The sequence below is a fragment of the Panthera uncia genome, assembly GCF_023721935.1.
Source record: "Panthera uncia isolate 11264 chromosome C1 unlocalized genomic scaffold, Puncia_PCG_1.0 HiC_scaffold_4, whole genome shotgun sequence".
Lineage (NCBI taxonomy): Eukaryota > Metazoa > Chordata > Mammalia > Carnivora > Felidae > Panthera > Panthera uncia.
Genome location: NW_026057585.1, coordinates 26,163,908 through 26,181,957, shown reverse-complemented (window position 1 = coordinate 26,181,957; position 18,050 = coordinate 26,163,908). Strand labels below are relative to the sequence as shown.

The 18,050-nt window shown below is 46.0% G+C and overlaps 1 protein-coding gene and 1 long non-coding RNA gene across 2 annotated transcripts in view; one reads left to right on the top strand and one right to left on the bottom strand.

The window, feature by feature from the left end:
* The window catches only part of ABCA4 (ATP binding cassette subfamily A member 4), a 131,758-nt gene that overhangs the window by 97,775 nt on the left and 15,933 nt on the right, over nucleotides 1-18,050 (bottom strand). Inside the window, exons 5-6 of the mRNA XM_049616790.1 lie at nucleotides 15,969-16,096; nucleotides 11,307-11,504 (exon numbers count right to left, since the gene is read on the bottom strand). Of these exons, the coding sequence (XP_049472747.1) occupies nucleotides 11,307-11,504; nucleotides 15,969-16,096 (326 nt within the window). The remainder of the gene's footprint in view (nucleotides 1-11,306; nucleotides 11,505-15,968; nucleotides 16,097-18,050) is intronic.
* Nucleotides 5,539-11,941, top strand: LOC125912397 (uncharacterized). The gene is made up of 3 exons (XR_007454705.1): nucleotides 5,539-5,602; nucleotides 9,159-9,218; nucleotides 11,768-11,941. It is a non-coding gene; the product is annotated as an uncharacterized LOC125912397 (long non-coding RNA).

The window sequence follows — 18,050 nt, the reverse complement described above, 5'->3', positions numbered from 1 at the left end:
TCTCTCTGCCCCTTCTTTCTCTCTCTCTCAGAATAAAAATTAAAAAAAAAAAGATATCGGGGAAAAAAAAGTGAGGAACAGATTACAATAACAGCCAAATGCTGAAAATAGTTGAAGCTGTGTGACAGATAAATGGGAGTTCATTATATTAGTCAACTTTTATACTTGTTTCTGTAATAGAAAGTTTTAAAAATAGAGGCTATTTACAAGCAAAAATAAGTAAATAGCTGAATAAATGAATACTAAATAAATACTCCCTCCTATCCTTTTTCTCTTCCTCACGAGGACTGCCTTTGCCCATGCTCTCCATGCCTCTCTCCCAGAACACTTCATCAGAATAGCCTTCCTGATGGACCCTAACTTCTAGATTCCTTCCTTCCAATGCATTCCCCAAACTGTAACCTGAGTTACTTAACAAGCCAATCCAACCATGTCACCTCTCCTGCTCAAAGATCTTATATAGCTCCCTACTGCCTCCAGGAGAAAGAGTCAATATCAGTGCTATACACACATGGCCTCTCATGAACTGGTACGTGGCTCTCCCTCTAGCCTTCTCTCTTGCTTCTCTTCCATAGAGCTGGACTTCTTTCTACATTTCCTAATATGTAGGTCTATCTGATTTTGCTAATGGTGATAATGCCTAGCTTAAAAAACTACATTGCCCAGCCTCCCTTGTATATGGGGTGATCATGTGACAAAACTGGACCAATATGGTATCAGGAAAAGTCACGAAGTGGGGCTCCTGGGGAACGCCATTTGAAGGAGGAACACTGGAACACTGATGTGCTGAGAGAGGTAGAGCAGACATCTCAAGATCACCAGATGACAAGCACATGCTAGGGATGAGTGGCAGATGGAAGAGGAGCCTGGGTTCTTGGGAAAATTTGTGGAGCCTCCACATCACTCCTGAATGACCTACTGCAGGACTCTGCTTTGGAAAGAATATGAAACCCACTGTTTTTTTCAGCATTCTGTTACAGTTTCTAAGTGACATAATTACACATTTGACAAATAGGAATAGACTGTCTGCTATGTGCCAGGTGCTGGGGTGGGGGGCGGGTATTGCAATGATCAAAACAAAGTTCTCCCTTTAATTAAGTTTACCTTCAAGAATCTCACTGATGTATCTTCAGCTTTCCTTTCACTATTCTCACATATATGTGCTCAAGATCCTCACATGTGAGAGAACTTCCTCTGATGCCTTATTCCCTGGTAGCTACAGTCTAACTGCCTTCCTCCACTCTCTATTCCCAAATTTCTTGGAAAAGTGGTCCATGTTCAGTGACATCAATTCATCACCAATACTCCTGTCTTCCATCCTCACCATCCAACCAAGATGCTATAACATTCTAGCTAAATCCCCAGTTTCTTCCTAGTTTTTACGTCTAATAGATACTTTTGATTCTTGTGTTTTCAGACCTCTCTGCTTCTCTCAACACTTTTAATCATGTCCTTTTCATTCCTCAATGTCTGTGACACTGCTCTTCTCTGGTTTGCTCTGATTTTTCTCTGATTTTCCCAGGAGCTCTTCTGCCTCCACCTTCTCTTCAGTGCTGAGGTTCCTGAGGGCCTCTGTGGCCTCACTCCTCTCACTTTGCATACTCTCTCTGGATAGTTTCATTCCCCTCATCATTTAATCTGCTACCTTTTTGTTGATGACTTCTACTCCCAACCTCTACCCCCAACCATCTGCTGGACCTTTGCCCAGATCCAACTCATCCTAAACTAATCACATCACCATCCCCAGACCAGCTTCTGCTCTTGTGCACACTTCTTCATCTGGTGGCACCAACTTCTGCCCTGTTACCAAAGCTAAAAGCCTAAAAGTCATCACTGATCCATACCCATTCCCATTCCATTGTCAAAATCCTCAGCCTAGAGACCTAGGAACTGGTACTCAGTCTGAGTGTGGGCAGGATAAGCCCTCAGATTGCAAAGAGGGTAGCCAAGGGACATATGAAAAACTGGTATGGGAGGAAGCTGGAGTCAAGGACTAGAGTCCTAAGTGCAGAGAAATAAAGCAACCAGGTCCTAGGTAATGAGAAGGAACCCAAAAGGGGCTAGGAACCCAGAGCATGGAAAATAAAGAACTGTCACATTCATGTGTCCGAAGAGATTGGACATCAGTAAGTCACCAGCTCCAACTGTTTTTAATTACTTCCCCTTCTTTGTGAGTTTGTTGTCTATTTTCCTCATTTGACCGTGGGCTGAGGATGATCGGAGGCTGTGTTTTACATAAGTGGACATCTTTTCTCCATCCCCTCTCTTTTACCTCCATAGGTTCTAGGCATAGTCTGGTCTTAAAACTCCATCCTGCATCAAATTCAAACAACGCACACATGAAAAGCACCTGTGTCTCTGTCATATCTACATATCAATATAGATATATTTCTACATATACACTTTTGAAGGCCCTTAATTTTGCTTTTGAAATTATTTAGCTTTGAGTAGCTCACTTAATGAATGATCCAATATGATTTCTTAGCAATCATTGCAAATACTTAGGAATGTTTGTAAAGTTGGACTGCAAACTGCTTTTGAATTTTAAATTTTATGAATACTAAATTTAACTAAACTTGAATAATATTATCTTCCTTAAACATTCAATGTAATGCTTATTAATTTCAGTTTTAAAGCTTTTTCTTTGTATTTCAGAGCCATAATTTTTTTTAATTTTCAAGTCTCAAACATTCTTGTAGGCCTCTGCAAAGCTACACCTATCACTTCAGAGCCTAATAAATAAAATGGCCAATCCATCCCATTCCACCCCATTCTCACCACCACTCCTAGTGGCCACTGTCAACTCATCTGAAACCACCTTGACTTCTCCAGAAAGTCTTCCTTCCCTCACTACCATGCTCTTTCAGCCTTCCTTCCCCATGAATTAGGTGCTCCTCCTAGCTGCTAGTAGAATTCTCAGGGCATTCATTTATCATTTTTATATTGGTTTACTATTATTTGTAATGTGTCTGTTTCTCCACTATACTGTAAACATAAAGCATAGTAAGCATAAAGATAGGCTTTAATTTTGTATCTTCACGGCATGGTGCACAACAGATGCTCAATAAATATTTTATAGTAATTAATGAGTAAATTAACTATAATCTAGTGGGAAAAAGACAGAGTATATTGAGGCTTTAGGTTCCATGACGTATGTCTCTACAGATATAATGGTGGCTTACAGGAAAGGAGTGGTCAGTTCCACCTGGGGACAGGAAAGGTTACTGTTCGAAAGAAGACAAGGTGATGGTCCTGAGGGTGAGGACAGTGTTTGTGGATGGAAAGGGAGGGCCAGGAATTCCAGGTGGAGGGAGGAATGTGAAGAGAGAGTGACTAGAGACATAGCCAGATAAGAACAAGACCAGGAATTTGGGGGAGAGGAGACAGGAGGAACAACAGCTTGAGATGCATTTTTATATCTAGTTAATATTCTCTTTTTCGATCTTGCTAATAGTAATATTCATTATTCATATATTTACTAAGCTCCAGTAATGTGCTTATACCATATCTGCAATTCTTGTCCTAGCTCTTTCCAGTGGAGATGGTAAATGATGGGGGTCTCGTATTCACATCTCTTTTACCATTTACATCTCAGAACAGTGCCTACCCCCTCTAGAGAACTCTCCATGCATATCTAGTCACCGACTGTCTGACTGATGTTGCCATAAATTATAAAATAACTTTCCCAGGGATCTCCTCTTCCTTTGGTTTCCTCCCCCATTATCTATTCAAATTCACATGGATTGTTCCTGCCAAAAGAACCGGAAGAGACTATAAGTTTATTTGAATGGAAATGTAAAAACATTTCTGGAAAAAAGGTCAGAGACCAAAATGGCAAGTATCCTCCCTCTCTGTCTCTCAATCACACACGCACCCCACTGCTTCCTATGCCAACACATTCTCTTAATTTCCCAAATAACAAGTAACCCTTCCATGTCACAACCGGGCTCAGCACTGTCAACCCAAGTTCAAGGTCTGATTAGGCCTCCTTAGAAAGACTGGATATATAAACAGGGCTATGGAAAGGGTATGTCCCTATCATTTCCCATCATGTGTGGTTGGTCTGGGAGTGGGGGGAGGGGATCCCTGGGCCTTGATCTGTATTCAAGAAATGGATAGAAGGACCTAGCTGGCAGCCAAAAAGACTCTATACTAGGTTTCTGTTTGGGTTCTCAAGGGATAAGAAATATGTCTGTCCTTTGGGACTACATACTATTTTTTGCTAAGGAAGAATAAAGGATATTAGCTACTAAAAAAAAAAAATCTTGTTTGAGCAATATTTGCTGATGCTTTAGACCCAATAGATTAATCAAACAGATACCACTCTGCCGACACACAAAAGAATGTTTTTGTGAGTTGAGATTTTTGTTTGTTTTACTTTCTCCGATTCAAAAAAGACCATCTGGAAAACAGTATTATTTCTAAGCTGAGGATCTATCTAACACAAGGGTAAATAGGTAGCCTCAGGTTAAAAGTGTATTTACAGGGATGACATGGCCTTTGGGAACTGGTGGAAGGTTCTGGAGTGAAGGATGAACTGCTGTTTTGAAAGCCCCCAGACAGAAGTGAAAAGCAGATGAAGCTGTGGATAGACAGTACAGCCTTGCTGTGTTCAGTCCTGGGCTGCTGCTACAGGAAATCCAGATTTATCCAGGAGGGAAGTTGTTGCTGGGCAACTGGGAGAATGTGGATTTGAAGTATGTTTGTTGCAACCTGACAGTTGTTAAGCATCAGATGAAAAGAGAGGAAGCAGGCTTCAGTGGTGAGGGGGCAACCAGGAGGGGACACCCTGAGTACCAGGAAATGCGTCATGAGTGGAGAATTCAGACTAAATCACTCAGGGTTGGGGGAAATGCCAAACTGTCTCTACCAGGAGAGGTCACAGAGACATGCTGTCTCCCAAGACTGGAAGGGACAGAGCATCTGAATGAGAGGGTGGGCTCTGGAGTATGTGAACAGACAAGTGATGGGACTTTGTTTGGTTCCAAAGAAACTAGGCCTTTTTTCCTCTGCTGTGACTTTAGTCCCGATATTTGTGGCTGATGAAAGCAAAACTGAGTGTGGAATCTAAGGGCAGTTGAAAGGTCAATGCGTGAGACAGACTCTTGCTAGTCTGAGGGGTCTGAGAAAGGAGAATGTCCTACCTAAGTGTTTGAGCAGAACATTTCTGGGAGTGTAGCAATGACAAGGGAGCAACGGGGCCTCTGCAAAGTGGCTGCATTCTTGCTTTGGTAAGAGCAAAAATGCTTTGTTTCAAAGTGCTTTTCCATCTCTTCTCTAATGTGAATTTCACTATCACATTAGACAACTAGCATAGGTCTTATTATCTTGATTCTACAAATGGGGAGCAAGTGTGTAGCAAGTAAGCAAACTGTCACTTAAATGACAGCAAGTTAGGGGCCAACCCAGAGCCAAGACCCAGTGTCCTGACCCCCAGATCTGTGTGTGCTCCAGCAGGCTGCCCAGCCTCTGGTCCTCTCACTACTGCGTCCCATGCTCAGGGGAGAAGCTGATTACTTCATAAGGAGAGTTAAGGAAGAATCTGTGACTATGAGACACTTGAGGGAAGGACATATGAGGGAAGGACATATACTAATAGTAGGTAAGAAAGAAATTTTAATGCAAAAGTTCTTAACCTAGGGCCTGGCTTCACAGACTCCATGAACTCCTACCCTGTGTGTCTACGTGAACTTCTTTTTCTTTAGGGAAAAGGTTTAGAGCTGTTATCAGATTCTCAAAGGTAGTCCTAATTCATAAAAAGGTTAAGAACTATCTGAGGCCAAAATCCTTCTCAAAACCAGTATACCCTGGAGAGAACCTGATCCCTAATACATTGGTGCTCAATCTGTATCTGCTAAGCAAAGGCCAGGACCCAGGACCTGTTATCAGAAGAGCAACTTTCGCAGGGGTCCTCTTGTGTCTGATTTTCATTTTGACCTCTCAGTATTTTTTTCCTTTTAAATTGATGAAAATAACATCTCATGTATCATGAAAACACACTCTGGCCTCCTGTATGCCTGGGGCCCACAAGAAATCTAAGTAGACCAGTAACAATCAAGCCCATTGGCCAGATGCACATTTAATGTCCATTAATGTTTCTCTTTCCTATTTCCTCTTTATTTCTTTACCGAAATCCATTCACCCAGTGGAGATTTTGATTGTAATAGATACATGGTTTTACAGATGCAGGCAGAACAAATACTAATGCTATAAACCAAATATACTTGCTGTGAGCTTTATAATTTTCAAAAAAAGCAAAAACCCTAATTTCTGACATCATTTTTTTTCATCCAACAGCTGCTGCCCCTCGCCCATGCTGCTGGCACTGGGTATCACTCCTTTCTCTCCCTCCCTCCCAAAACTCACACAGAAGTGGGAGAAAGTTGTCAGTCCAAAGATTCAGAATCGGGAGGGAGAGGAAATCATGAGGTTAAGTCATTAACGGAACCTCATTATAAATTCCTGGAGACTGGGGCTTTTCCAGACAATTGTGACACAGCACCATTATCTGAAAATTGAAATGCGCTAAGTTGAATTTAACAAACTGCAATGAAAGATCCCAGAGAACAGAAACCATGGCCACCTCACATGGGGCAGTCCACCCACATTTATTCCCCACGATTCAGCAAGTTAGGGAGCAGAGCCAAGAACAAAGCAGGACATTGAAAGGCGCATACGGTCAGCCCCCCAAGACCTGGTCCTTCCGCGTTCCAATCAGTGTTCAGCCACCCCACAGTGAAAGAGATATAGGTGAAATGAAGTCAGAAAAGTAAAAACTGTGACAGAATAGTGGCTGAGGGCAAGTAAGGAAAACTGAACTGTGCCACACTGAAAGCGATTGCAAAGGGGAAAACCGGGGGCCAAAATGCCCGTGAGGCCAAATTTCCTCCATCAACATCCATTGAGAAGGGGGAAGGGAGGGAAATTCAGATTTCCCAGCAGTGTGGCAGGTCTTGGCACAGCCTCCGTTCCCCTGCCGAACTTCCACAAATAAACATTCAGAGCAGAAGGGACAGATTTGCTTCTCAGCAAGATTTCAAAGCTGTGTAGCAGAGTCGGAGAGAAAACAGGAAGGACCTTAGAGGGAGGAGAAGGAGGAGGAGGGGCATGCAAGCCTTGGGCCAAATCTGATGGGAAACGTCCCAACCCCTCACCCGAAACTGACATACCATTTTTACGAGGTGTGCAACGTTTCAGGTAGCGTTGGCGCGCACGCTACTTGATACAGATACCGTGGGCCCAGGCCTGAGCTGCTGGTTTTCCAGCTAGGGGCATCAAGCCCGAGAAGACCGCAGGTGAAGGCAAGCTCTTTCAAGCTAACTCCGCCCAGCTGAAACCAGGAGGGCCTAAATCTCCTCAGAGAAAAATCCCGCCACCCGACAGTCCACCCAGGTCCCTGGGCGTGCGGTGCGCGTGCGCGTGCCTGCCTGTGCGCACGCCCTGGCAGGCACGTGCGCTTGGTGTGCGTGACTGTACGTATAGGGACGGGCGGGGTGGGAGTCAGGCCGCAGATACCGTGTTGGGATTATTTGAGGATGAGAACACTGGCTTCTGATCTCCAAGGGGCCGAGGGAAAACACAGCTGGCCCCAGTTGGTGCTAACGGCCAAACCCTCCTCCCGGATTCCCTCAGCTGAACCGCCGGGTCTGGAGGTTGCACGCCCACCCACTAACGCACGCCCCGCACCTTACACCACGGGGTGGGGATGGTCACACCGGCTTGCTGATAGTGCCCCTCTTTCTTTGTTAATGAGTACTAACTTGGCATTTAATAAAACCTTATTTGCACACTGGCGGACACGTGTATGAGAAACAGCCCAGGAGAACAGAAGGTGCAGCATTCCCCCGTGCTGCAGCTAAGCGTGGCTGCCCGCCAACCAGCTGCAACAACAGCCTAGTCCCGGAGTGGCCCCCACCCTTGGCCTCGGAGCAGCCCCTGCTTCCCTGATGGCAGTCTCAGAGGGTCTGAGGGTCTTCCCTGAGCCTTTCTCTGCTGCCTCAGGGTTGTTTTTCTGAAAACACTGAGAAGATAGGTACAGGAGCAGTAAAAGCAGAACTCTGGTGTTCATGCCTGCAATCTCTTTTGGGTTTCCTTGTTAGTTATTATTATTTTTTAATGTTTAGCCACTCTATCCATTTTTCAAATGAAGAAGGACATTTCAAGGGCACCAGACAGGGTGTTTGTCTTCTTTGCTTGCACTCCATGCGTCCTGTCTTGGTCTCGTCTTTCCCCAGAGAGGAGCAGGAGCAAGAAGAATGCTGGTAGGAGGTCGTCTTGGGGACCCACTTCCTGCTGAGTTTTTTTTTTCCTCCAGGGTGTCTCTGGGGCTATGAGTTGTCTTTGTTAAAAGAATGGCAAGGAGGATGGGGTCCACAGCACCCTGGTCTTATGGGTGATCAAATGAAAGCGCTTTGAAGCCTTAGTGGCATTTGGGATACTATTATTATGCTTCATCTACAGAAACTGAGACTGTAAATCAAACTCCTATGTTCTAGGTCAGTGATTCTCAACCTGGGAATCAAACTCCTATGTTCTAGGTCAGTGATTCTCAACCCAGCTGGATATTGAAATGATCTGGGAAGCTTTTAAAAACACTAAGGCCCACTGGGAGTGGGAGCCAGGCATTGGTAATTTTTAAAAGTTACCCAGGTGGTTCAATGTGCAGCCAGGCTGGGAACCACTGCTACAGTGACCAAATGTTGTCAGTGTTGGTTTTTCTAACACCTTTTTGCTTATCTCAGGCTGAGAGCTCAGTGAGGGTGGGAGGGCTCATGGCTCAAGGCTCACAGCTGGAGACTTGACCTCAGCACAGTGCCTAGCCCCTTGAAGGCACCCGGTCAGGTTTGAGTGCATGAACACATGTACAGAGGTTGTGAGCAACCACGCAGGACAGGTCTCAGGTCAGTGAGGACGACCAGCCAGAGTTCTCCTCTGGTTTCTGAACTCTAGCACTTACAGAAGGAAAGACTTTCTGGTTGTTCTGAAGCCAGTGACCTGAGTTTGGTTCCAGTCCCTAATGGAAAGTTTTGCCTAGGTCCCCCATTATCCTGCTACAAGCTGTTTTCCCAGTATTGGTGGTCATGCCCTAAAGGTACATTTGCCTATTCCAGAAGCCAAGGTACTTCAAAAAGAGATGCATAACCCTGTCTTTTTTCTAGTGACCAGAAGATTTCACGATCCTGGGTGCCCAGGGCCCTTTAACACCTCTGCAAACACAGGTACTAGTCCCTAGCTGTGCTGGTGTTCAGCTGTCCAGAATAAGGGATCTTTATCACCTTACTCCCTCTTCCGATTCTAAAAGCAAACCAAGGAATGAGTCTAAAATTGACTCCCTTTGGAATTTTGGACAGAGAAGTTTGAACCACATGCCTTTAATTCTCCCTGCGGCATGGGGAGCCAAGAGAGCTTTCTGGGGTCCTGGGCTCTCAGTGGTGATGGCATCCATAAGTACCGACCCCTCTTACCACTCTGGAGACCCACCCGATGAGATGAGCTGGGAACATTGTAGAGTAACATTCTAAGGGAGAGTCACACTTCGAAAGGAATAAAGTATAAACTCTGCCAGAAATGGAGGGGTCTTGTTTTATTTTGTTTTATTTTTAAAAGCTTTCAGCTTGCTTTTTAAGACAAGCTGAGAGTGGATTTTCTCAGACTTGAGAGAGCAACCATAAAAAGGCAAAACGCAAATTCCTCAACGAAGTTCTCATGATTGATGTATTCCTACAACACAGTTTCAGAAAGTAAAATGCAGGCACAAGAGGGCCACCTGGGTGGCTCAGTCTGTTAAGTGTCTGACTTTGGCTCAGGTCATGATCTCACCGTTCATGAGTTCGAGTCCCACATCAAGCTCTGTGCTGATGGCTCAGAGCCTGGAGCTTGCTTCAGATTCTGTGTCTCCCTCTCTCTCTGCCCCTCTCCTGCTCATGCTCTGTCTCTCTCTCTCAAAAATAAGCAAAAATTGAAAAAAAATTTTTTTAAATGTAGGCACAAGAAAAAACACAATTGGATCCTAGAAACATTTATATATACATGAGCTATATATATAGTTATTATATATAACTATATATAATTATTAAGTTATATTAAGTTATATATAATAACTATATATAATTATATGTATAACTGTATATAGTTATTATATTATTATATATGTCATCTTCTCTGAAGGATTCTAATTTTGAGTGTTTCTTAAAGCACGGCCTGCAATGATGTCCACTGGAATCCCTTAAGGTAACAGGGCAGGTTCTGGGCCCAGCCCAGATCTCCTGCATCAGTCTCTGGGGATGGCAGTTTGGAACTTGCATCTTTTACCAGCTGCCCTGATGATTTTCATACACTCTGAAGTGTGAGAACTGCTGCTCTTCACCTCCTTTTTATAATTCCCGCTCATCCTCCTAGCAAAAGAGGAGGTATTATCAAGTCCCAAGAAGTGTGTCTGGGATGCAGTTCTAGAACACAGGTTTGAGCTAATTGAGGGCTTTCCAAATTTTTGAGACTATGAAGTTTTCTGTTACTCTTTTCTACCCAGAAAAGGCAACCTTTGTGGTCAAGAGCAGACCCAGAGTGTGAAGCTCTCATTTGTTGAAATTTATTAAATGCTTTACATTTATTTTTCCATGTCTCCCTTGTTAACATTCTATACAGTATTATATTTGTTTTATACATGAGTAATGGGGCCAGTAAAGGTCAGCTATCTTATGAAATGGTAGGGCAGGGAGTCAAACCAGGCCTTCTCCTTTCCACCACTGCTAGCGGTGGTAGAGAGGATTTGTCCCACATTTGGAGTGGACTCAGACCTGCCCCATAACTAAGGGTGAACCTAGCCACGTAACTACATAACCACATAACTTTTTTTACTTTTTTAATTTTTTTATTAAATATAATTTATTGTCAGATTGGTTTCCATACAACACCCAGTGCTCATCCCAACAGGTGCCTCCTCAATGCCCATCACCCACTTTCCCCTCTCCCCCACCCCCCATCAACCCTCAGCTTGTTCTCAGTATCTAGGAGTCTCTTATGGTTTGCCTCCCTCCCTCTCTGTAATTCTTCCCCCACCCATGGTTCTCTCATAACCACAAAACTAATGGTGAACCCAACAGTGACTCCTGGGTGCCTGGACAACTGCTCTAGATATATTATCAGTCAAGATTCCTTAGGTCTTTGGAGCCTGGAGTTTCCTTAAGAACTGTGAACGCCAGGCTCAAGCCTTCCTGTCAATCTGTGAGTCCCTGATGACCTGCGACAGGCTCCACTGCACCCAGGAATTACCTTCCACGAGGTAAGCCGCTAAATGCCTCCCTTACCACACGGAAGAGCTTGAAGAAGTCCACGTTGGCATACAGAGTGTCTTCCACCCACTGGAGGGTGCCCTGGGAGAGGGAGCACATGGCATCACGCACTGTCTGTGCCCCACGGCGCTGGCTAAAGATTAAGAAGCGCTCCAGGAGGGCCTCGCTGCAGGCGATGTCCTTCAGTGTCAGGTCTGGGACTCCATGAGCAAACTGCAGGCAAGAGAAGCAAAATTGGAAACTTCCCTGTAGGAAAATACTAGCCACCCCAAAGGTGTCCATGTCCTAACAGACAGAAACTGTATATACATTGTGTTGTAGGGCAAGGGGAATTAGAATTGCAGGTGGAATTAAGGCTTGCTAATTAGCTGACTTTTAGACCAGGAGATTATTTTGGATTATCTGGGTGGACCCAATGGAATCACAAGGGTTTTTTGCTTTGTTTTGTTTTGTTTTTGTTTTTGTTTTAAACCTAGTGGAAGAAGGAGGTAGAAGACACAATGTCAAAATAATGTGATATGAGAAAGACTTGACTAGCCACTGCTGGGGAGGCCACCAGCCAAGGAATGTTGGAAACTGGAAATGGATTTCCCTCTAGATTCCCCAGTAAGAAATGTAGCCGTGCCAACACCTTGACTTTCAGACTTCTGACCTGTAGAACAAGAACATAATAAATTTGTGTTGTCTTAAGCCACTAAGTTTGTGGTGGTTTGTTACAGCAGCCACAGGAAACTATACGCTCCCAAGCCTCATTTTATCAGAGAGCCACTTAAAATGTGAGAGATCCGTTCTTAGCATGATGCTAAGGTACCATCAGGACCTACTCCCCTGAAGCTGAGGAGTGGGAGTGGCTAGGATGCATTCAGAGTGATGGCAAGAGACCAACCCCCTCTCTCCTTTCTCAATAGATTTAGCAAATAAAAATACTGGATGCCCAGTTAAATTTAGATTTCAGATAAACCATGAGCACCTTTTAGTATGAGTATGTTCCAAATAGAGTCCAAATGGGACATACTTACGCTAAAAAATCATTTGTTTATCTGAAATTCAAACTAACTTGGATATCCTGTGTTTGATCTGGTGACCCTAACTGCTGGATAGCCCACAGCCTACAGCTCCTGTGGAGCTCATGGGCAGTGACTCTTGGGCCCTGAATCACAGTCCCCATGATGGCCTCAGAGACCAAGGAGACCTCAACCCTGCCCAGGGAGCCTTGGCCACCTAGGATACTAACTGGCCTCCTGGAGTCTTGGACTCCTGACACCTAGGTATTGTGAACAGGTTCCTGAGCTTTCCTGGTCTCTGTAGTCTCCTCAAACCTTCAGATTACACAGTTCTCAGGGCAGGAGAGCAGGGCAGGTTTAGGCTCTACTACTTACATCCCTCCACCCCACCCCATCACCCGCTAAATGAGGCACAGGTCATGGCTGATATTGGGTTGATGTGGACTCCATCAAACTCAGGGGACTGTAACTGGGTGCATGTTCCAACAGAGACTTTCTGTTTTGCCCACACTCTGCTTCTTATCCCCAGGCAAAATCCCACCCCCAACCCTAATCCCAGCATCTAAAACATTCTGAGGTGGAGGGAATCAATGAGCTCACTTTGTCCAAACCTCTAATATTCTAGGGGAAAAAAGCGATGGAGGAGGGGTTAGGTGACTTGAGAAAATTACACAGCAGGCTAGTGGAAAAGCTGGGATACCACAGAGGTTCCAGCTCATTCTTTCATTCAGTGACTCATCCATTCAATGCCCTTTCACTGAGTCCCTTTCTGCAGGGACTAAAACGGTTACTGGGGATACAGAAAATAAGGTGAGTTTTTTGCTCTCCAAGGAGTTTATCGGTTAGCTGGAAATGCAGGCATTTAAAGAGCAGGTAAGTGCTAAAGTGAATGCAGTGAAACCAGAGCACAGAAGAGGGAAGTGTTAAGAATAGCCAGGGTTTACTGAGCGTTTACTGTGTGCCAGGCACTGTTCTAAGTGCTTTACATATATTAATTTTTTGACCCCCATAACAATCAAATATGGTAGGCACCTTTACTGTCTCCATTTTATAAATGAGGACACAGAGGCACAGAGTGGTTATTTAACTTGCCTGAGGTCACATAGTTAACTGTGCTGCCATGCTGAGATTTGAACCGAGAGCTTGTGCTTTATCACTACCTCTTTGCTCCTTGTTGAGTAGGGAAGAGGGAGGGGGCAAGACAAAGAAAGGAGGGATTATGAATGATTTCATTGGGGAGGCAACACTTGAGCTGGACCTTGAAGCAAGTCCAGGAGTTTACAGAGCTGGGTGTGGGAGCGGGGTGAGGGACAAGCCAGACAACTATTCCACTCTCATCGTCTAACAATTTCCTAGATGGAGGGAGACCTGCTCGGATGCCAGGCAGAGAGGACGAGGAGGGGCATCCAGTCCTGATGGTGAAGAACAAAATCCCATGTTTGCTGAGAATGACCGATCAGAGAGCTGTAAGCCACACACGGTTTTTTTTAATTTAAAGTAATCACGGGGCACCTGGTGGCTCAGTCAGTTAAGCCTCTGATTTTCGGCTCAGGTCAGGATCTCACGGTTCATGAGTTCGAATCCCGCGTCGGGATTCTATGTCTCCCTCTCTCTCTGCCCCTCCCCCTGCTTTCACTCTGTCCCTCTCTCTCACTCTCCCAAAAATAAACATTGAGAAAATAATAATAATGAGTTTAAAGTGATCTACATTAAATCACATTTAAAATTCAGTTCCTCAGCTGCACTAGCCCTGTCTTGAGTGCTACCAGCCGCATCCGGCTAGTGGCTACCATATTGGACAGCACAGAGAGAGAACACTGCTGCCGTAGGGGAAAGCTCTGGTGCACGGTGCTGGGAAGGAGTTGCACAGCTGGATGGAGACTGAGTTAGAGATCAGGAGGCAGGTGTAGCCCACAACCAGGCTGAGAAGCAGGGAGGGCATGGGGGGGCCCAGAGAGAGCTGGGACAACAGGATTGGCCCAGAGAGAGATGGGACAACAGCATTGGCATCTGCAAGCAGCAGGAGTTTGGGGTTCCTGACTCAAGCTCTCACGTTTGCTGATCAGGGAAGGACCAGCTAATCAGAGCAAGCAGCCTAAATAATAGCCAGTGACTCTAGCCCCTTCTCCCCACGTGAGAGGCTCAGCTCTGATGCCAGCAGCACAGCAACTAGAGATCCAAATGTCACGCCAGTGAGGAACTGGAAAGAAATTTCCCCTAAATTCCTGCCCTTATCTCCATCTCCCTTTTATTACCAACTGGAAGTCATCACAGGCATTTCCAGGACTTAAGTTTTATGAGCTAAGAGAAAGCAAAGGGGAGAATGAGCCATCAATGCTGCAGCCACCACCCCCTCAGGTGGGGGTGGGAGGGAGAGCAGAGGAGGGCCACCAGGCCTGACTTCAAGGGACAAGGCCTGGGTGCTGTGGGCACTGAGTCCCAAGGGCCCTGATGGACCACCTCAAGGCTGACCCTCTGTTCCCCTCAGGAAGTTTCAGGGAAAACCTCAGGGCCTGAGAAGCCAGAAAAGCAGGTATGGGCTTCTTTACTGCTGTGCAGGGAACCAGCTTGAAAACCCCTTTCCACGGAGCCAGCCCTGCCCAGGCGGGTGGGATCCCCCTCCCTCCTCTGGGCTCAGACTTTATCTCAGGACTGACACCGGCTCTGAAATTCTCTGTTTATGTCTCAGTCTTCCCTGGGGTCTGGAGGAGGTGCAGACCTGGCCAGGAAAGGCAGGAGGGGCGTCTGCACTATGGGGCCACTGCTTATCTTACATTCTCACCGTGTTCATCACGCCAGGAACCCACAGGCCCAGGAGGCTGGGCAGGAGCCTGTGAGGCCCAGACTTTCACAGATGAGAAAGTCTTGTGTTAGTGGTGAACACACTGTGAATGCCTATAGGAGATTATGAAGGTGCATGAAATAGATTCTGGGGGGATTAGGTCAGAATGTGCAATGCGGATTGCCTGGCACCGAGAAGAAAACATGCAGGAAATCAGAGGTCTGCCACCTGGGCAGGTTAGCTCAGCACACTCAGACACCGCATGCGTGGCCTGTTTTCGCACCGAACTCTCCTCTTCCAGTTATTTCCATGGCTGCCTTCTGTTCAGGCAGGTCTACTCAGATACCACCTCGGCAGAAAGGCTCTCCCTGACTGTCTCATTTCAGTAGGCCCCCACCCCATGCCTCCCAGCTCCTCCCGAACTCCCAACTCTGTCACGTTTTCTTCCCAGCACCTATCTTAACCTGGAAGCGCTTATTTGATTATTACTTGTTGTTCCCACTGGAATGTAAGCTCCCAGAGGCAGGGGCTTGCCTGTATTGTTCACACTGTAGTCTGGTACCTAAAATGTCCCTAAGTATTTGATGAATACATGAAGAAACCCCAGTTTCCTCAAATATAAGAGGAGTCTGAGCTACGTGATCTCTAAGGTTCTTTCCAGCTATAAAAATCTGAGCTGTTTGAAGTGTTTCCAGGATTTGGCCTGCTTCAGAATCCTATGATGGGAAGGCCCATTATCTCAAGTGACCCCCAGGTATTTTTCTGAATATTTGGAACAAAGCATGGATTCTGAATGTGAAAGCAAGAAGGAAAAATAATGCAAGGTCTCCCCTGTTTTTCTCAGGCTCAGGGCTCACCTTTCCACTCCAGGGACCAGTGACATCCACCCACCTGCTCAGGACGAACTTGGGAGTTGACCAGAAGGTAGACGACTGAGTCAGACAGGCCAATATTTTTCATGAGAAATAGCGTCAGTGTTTCTTCATCTTTTAGGACATCCCGAATTCGTATCCCTCTTCCTGCATATGAATGAAAGAACAGGGTGACAAATGGGGAAGGAGTCAAAAAAGGAAAAACATGTAGAACTGATTGGAAACATTTCTAATTGGCTCTCAGCAGAAGACTCCGTTCTTGGGTTCCCTCGGAGCTTGGAGGTCAGGGCTCCTGCCAGTAGGCTGTCACCAACACAGTCACAGCATTTACTGCTGACGCAGCCTGGCAAAACTTAGTGAGAAGGCACAGAAGGTGGAAAAAGTTAGCTCAGGGCAGGGGAGGGGTCATCAGATGCCTGGTGGAGTTGGTCTGTAACAGTGACTCTCTATCGGATGGGGGTGAGGAGCTAAAGTGGGGCAATTTTGTCGCCCCTGGAAATATTTGGCAACGTCTGGAGACATTTTTGTCTGGGGAGGTGCTGTTGGGTAAAGGCCAGGGATGCTGGTCACATTCCACAGTAGACAGGATAACTTCCCTCCTCACTACAAACTGAGGAACCATCTGGTCCAAAATGTCATTAGTGTTAAGGTTGAAAAAAACCTAATCTAGGGTCAGAGGACATACATGCTGTGTCCACACTGTGTTGTCACAGGGTAGAGGACCCTTCCTGGCATTTCTGCCATCTCAGCTAAGGCTCTCAGCTTAGGGTGTTGACATGGGCAAGGAGAGGTGGGGCTGTGTGAGGCAAGAAAAACTTCAAGTGGGAAAGAGGAGATGGCCAATAGCCTGGACTTGTAATTTCATGCTCTGATCGGCCCCAGTCACATTCTCTCTGACTTCACTCAAAACATACTAGAAGCAGAAATTAAAAACAAATTTTTTTTTAATGTTTATTTTTGAGAGAGAGAGACAGCGTGAGCAGTGGAGGGGCAGAGAGAGGGAGACACAGAATCAGAAGTTGGCTCCAGGGGGCGCTTGGGTGGCTCGGTGGGCTAAGCCACCACTTCAGCTCAGGTCGTGATCTCACGGATCGTGAGTTCAAGCCCCGCATCAGGCTCTGTGCTGACAGATTCGGATTCTGTGTCTCCCTCTCTCTCTGCCCCTTCCCTGCTCACTCTCTGTCTCTCGATCCTTCAAAAATAAATAAACATTAAAAAAAATTATAAAAAAAAAAAAAAAGAAGCTGGCTCCAGGCTCTGAGCTGTCAGCACAGAGCCCAACATGGGGCTTGAACTCACAAACTACGAGATTATGACCTGAGGGTGGGTCAACCCCAAGGGCCTGCCCGTACAACTGGGCAGATGCTTAACCAACTGAGTTACCCAGGCTCTCCAGAAGCAGAAATGTTTAATCAGGAGGCATAAAGGACTCCTAACAGTTAAGGTGACCCTGCAGCAAGTGATTGAACCCTTGCATCTGTACTTGCCACAACTCACAGGGTTATTGTGAGGGTGACTCGGGGTAAGGACTGTGAAGTGGCTAACTCCCAGGCCTGAAAACAGTGAACCCTGGATAAGTGCTTGTTCTGAATGTGTTGTTATTATTCTGACACCTCCCGGGGGATTCACACCCAGGGTACCCACCTCCACTGCCTGCTTCCAGGGCCAACACTCAGCTTCAAGCAGACCACTGCCACAGTTCGTGAGGCCCTGGCCACCAAAGAAGGCTATAGGCCCAGATATTTATGAAATCATTTCAACATCAAGGGAAAGCATCTGTGTTACATGAAAATGCCTCTGTCTATATCCCAGCTCCCCTGGGAGCCTGGTTGACAAATTATCTCTTAGTGCTTCTTTAACTAACTTTACTTATCAAATGCCCCTGCTCCTTCCTGGTCCTAACACCACAGCACCCCATCCTCTCCCACCCCCCCACATTCTCTCCTCACCAGGCGACCTAGAGGCCTGCCCTGCTGAGTGCTTGACAGCCTTCACTTCCGTTTTTCAGGTCGGTCCTCTGCCTGCGGGGCTCGTCCAGATTGAGGTTGCTGCTGATTGCCTCTTAAAAGAGGGTGGGACAACACCACGGGCCTGCCCATGC